The sequence below is a fragment of the Ciona intestinalis genome, unplaced genomic scaffold, assembly GCF_000224145.3.
Source record: "Ciona intestinalis unplaced genomic scaffold, KH HT000148.2, whole genome shotgun sequence".
NCBI lineage: Eukaryota > Metazoa > Chordata > Ascidiacea > Phlebobranchia > Cionidae > Ciona > Ciona intestinalis.
The window spans coordinates 87,114-90,365 of NW_004190470.2; the positions used below are offsets into that span (position 1 = coordinate 87,114).

Consider the following 3,252-nt stretch of genomic DNA (forward strand, 5'->3'; position numbering starts at 1 on the left):
ATGTCAATTTTAATACAATTATTACCAAATACTTTTGAAATAAAAGTATGAACCGGCAATACTAACCATGAATTCTTAAATCTTGTGATAGTAATATATATATATGAATGAATATAGTACTGTGGGGAAAGATGGAACACATTTAACACATGATATCTAGATGTCTTGATCAGATTTTAAACAATTAACAACAGTCTATAGCTGTTGTGAGGAAACGTTTTTATATAATTCTCTGAGTGTTCTTTGTTTACTACCAAATGGCACAAAAAATAGAACAAAAAGGTGTCCCATCTTCCCCCACCTTACTATATTTATTTATCTGGATCAAAAGTACTGCTTAGAAAAAGGCAATTATATAAACAAAACAATTATCCACATGCATAATGAAACATAATAAACTGAAAGTTTTAATAGGACTGAATTTAAAAAGTATATATAATATATATATATATATATTTAAATAACTGTTACAAAAAAATAGTGACCCATGGGTATTTGGGAAGCGTATTTTCCCTGAAAACAAAAAAAATATTAGAAAAACATAAAATCAGCAGTTGACAACTTTCTTGATGTATGTAGGAGGGGGGGAATATGGCCTAAATTTTAGTTATAAAAATGAGTTCCTTAAAAATAGAGTCCCTTTGGGATAGCCTATGTCTCTAGATAATTTGCTTTGGCTGCATGACTAACTATTAGTCAGTTTATTGGAGTAATGGGCCAAATCTGGCCTAAATCCCAGGTCTTCGACAATTAAAAAATGAAAAATAAACTATTAGTCAGATTACAGTTACTGAAAACATATCATATCCTACCAGATCCCGTTCTAAATGATGACACCGCTAATTGGCTTGTAGCGTTGTTCGTTATCCCAACCATCTCAACTTGGTACAAACTTGATGGTTCAAGGTTGTTTAATAAACGTGACGTTAAATTGGATGAGACGGAGATGTAGTACCATAACATAGAAACATCATTTTTACTAAGGGTGGTGTTTTTAAGATGTTGGTCCTGTTTAAATAACAAAGATTGGTTTTAATTAGGATTTTGTGCTTTGAAATATTAAAGGACAAAAAACAATTTCATCAATTTGTATAATAGAGTACTGTGGAGGAAGATGGGACACCTTTAGCACATAATATTCAAATATCCTAATCATGTTTTAAACAATTAACAACGGTCTTTGGCAATCGGAAGGATACTGTTTTATAATTCTTTGAATGTTCTCTGTTTACGACTCGCAGAATTTTTTAGTTACTTAGTTTTATTTTACACTACTTAGCAATATCCACACTTTAAACTGTACAGTACAACTGATATCCTTTTGAAAGCAAAAACAAGTAATAAGTGTTTAACCAAAAAACAACTGAAATAACCGTCAGTTTTTTACTCAAGTAAATATGCTTCTAAACCAAAATTTGAAAAGAAATAAGCCGTAAAAACTCTATCAGACAACAGACCATACTTTTAATAATAAAACAAACTGTATTTGCGGATAGCTAAACAGAGTCATTTGTAGTTACCCACTTTTATATATCGTATTTTATAAGATGTAAAATGTTCATCTTGGTTTGGTTTCCATGACAGCAAGTACGAGGTTGGTTCCGATGTTCGAGAGGAACTTGTTATGATCGGTGGAGACGGGGCAAGCTGTTCAACATAGAAATTTTATAGAAAAATATTTTAATAAATGCAATAAATATTTTTAAGTAACTTGCTTTATTCACGCATGGCTGGGCAAAGACAGCGTTTATAATACGGGTGTTCTGTTTTATACAACTCATGCCAGCTTATGAGTTACCACATATCTAACTTTGAGGGTAAATATTGTTTTAATTAAAACTGAAACTATTAGATGAAATTAAAACTACTAGATGCAGCTTTAAGGATCTGGAGCTACGGAAATGTTACAGACAATAATAAAGTCGATCCGATTGTATAACAAAGCTTAAAATAAATATTAACAAGAAAAGGTGCAAACATACCAAGACATAACTTGAAGTTTCAAAAAAATCTTGTGGTCCTTCATTTAAGCTTCCTTCTGTTCCAGCTCGACCGACATCTATAAAAGAACCAATAGAGAATAATAGCTATAAACAAAGAAGTCAAAAACCAAATAAATTTCTTAAAAACTTGAGGGTGATTTGGCTAATCAAGCAAGAACAATAGTAAATAATAATAATAATAATAACTTTATTTGTCTTTTCAATTATTCTAGCGAAGATTTAGAAATATTTTAAACGGAAAGACAAAATATAGCGACAAAACATTAAACAACAGTTGGTAAAACACGTTTACAGATAAAAACAAATAGTAAATTATGTAAATAATAAATATCATTGATATCTAAACAAAAATTACATTCTACATTACCTGAACTGTTTTTGATAGCTGCAACACCGCTAAGCAACACTGCCACGAAAACCCAAAGCATTGAGCTTGTCGTTTCGACTTGGAAAGAAAATTACAGAATTTACATTTCAAAATTACATTTTATTCACACGTTAGACGTAGTACCGCTACCTGAGAGACAGAATAAGTGATATCGATTACTACAGTGAACAAAAATTCAGGCGAAATCATTAATTTCATGACCCATGACGCAACCTGAACGGGAAACCGATTCGCTTTGGAACTCGCAACATTTACGAACCAACCAAAATAGATCATACACACAGTATTGCAGAGAGATGTAGCATCGTCCATTTTCGGTACCTTTGGAATCAAGTAAAAAAGTATTTATGCACACTCTCCAAGTGGAAATTATTTTGCAGATGGATATTCATTGATTTTAAATCCTTTTCTTGGAGTGTTTTTTTTTGTTACTTTTATATTTATAATACGTATAATATATGCAAATACGCAATACACGGATGGTACAGTACCGAGGGGTAAGATGGGATAGTGAGCCCATAAAGCCTTTTTGAGAATGAAAACATCTCCCATCTTACCTCAACCTACTGAATGAATGTATGTAACTTACTGTATCCTCGCGTGGCCGGAAAACGACAGTAGGGTGGGAGAAAACAGGACACTTAGCACATGATATCCAAATATCCTGTTCGTGTTTTAAACAATTATCAACGGCATATGGGAGTCGCGAGGATACGGTTTTATGATTCTTTAAATGTTTTTTGTTTACAACCAAGTAAATAAACAAAAAAGAGTCCCATCTTTCCCAGTCCTAATATAGCCTATCTATAGCAGTTGAATAAAAAAGTTTCGTCATTACCTACGTCGTCGTGTTATATTTGT

The 3,252-nt window shown here is 32.0% G+C and overlaps 1 protein-coding gene across 1 annotated transcript; it reads right to left on the bottom strand.

Moving 5' to 3' along the window:
• Positions 1 to 781: 781 nt before the first annotated feature.
• On the bottom strand, positions 782 to 2,522 carry LOC100183812 (brother of CDO-like). Its single transcript, XM_002119872.5, has 4 exons — positions 2,371 to 2,522; positions 1,983 to 2,059; positions 1,525 to 1,647; positions 782 to 1,008 (listed from the first exon to the last, which is right to left on the bottom strand). Exons 1-4 carry the CDS (start codon positions 2,429 to 2,431, stop codon positions 802 to 804), a joined length of 468 nt encoding a protein of 155 aa, XP_002119908.1. The 5' UTR covers positions 2,432 to 2,522; the 3' UTR covers positions 782 to 801.
• Between the last annotated feature and the right edge of the window lie 730 nt (positions 2,523 to 3,252).

Bases quoted from the DNA above. Each gene is read 5' to 3' on its own strand.
- LOC100183812 (XM_002119872.5), bottom strand. From the start codon at position 2,431: ATGCTTTGGGTTTTCGTGGCAGTGTTGCTTAGCGGTGTTGCAGCTATC. The intron at 2,060-2,370 runs GTAATGTAGAAT...GTTCTTTTATAG, and splicing joins AGCTATCAAAAACAGTTCAG to ATGTCGGTCGAGCTGGAACA. The intron at 1,009-1,524 runs GTGGGTAACTAC...TTATTTAAACAG, and splicing joins ATAAAATACGATATATAAAA to GACCAACATCTTAAAAACAC.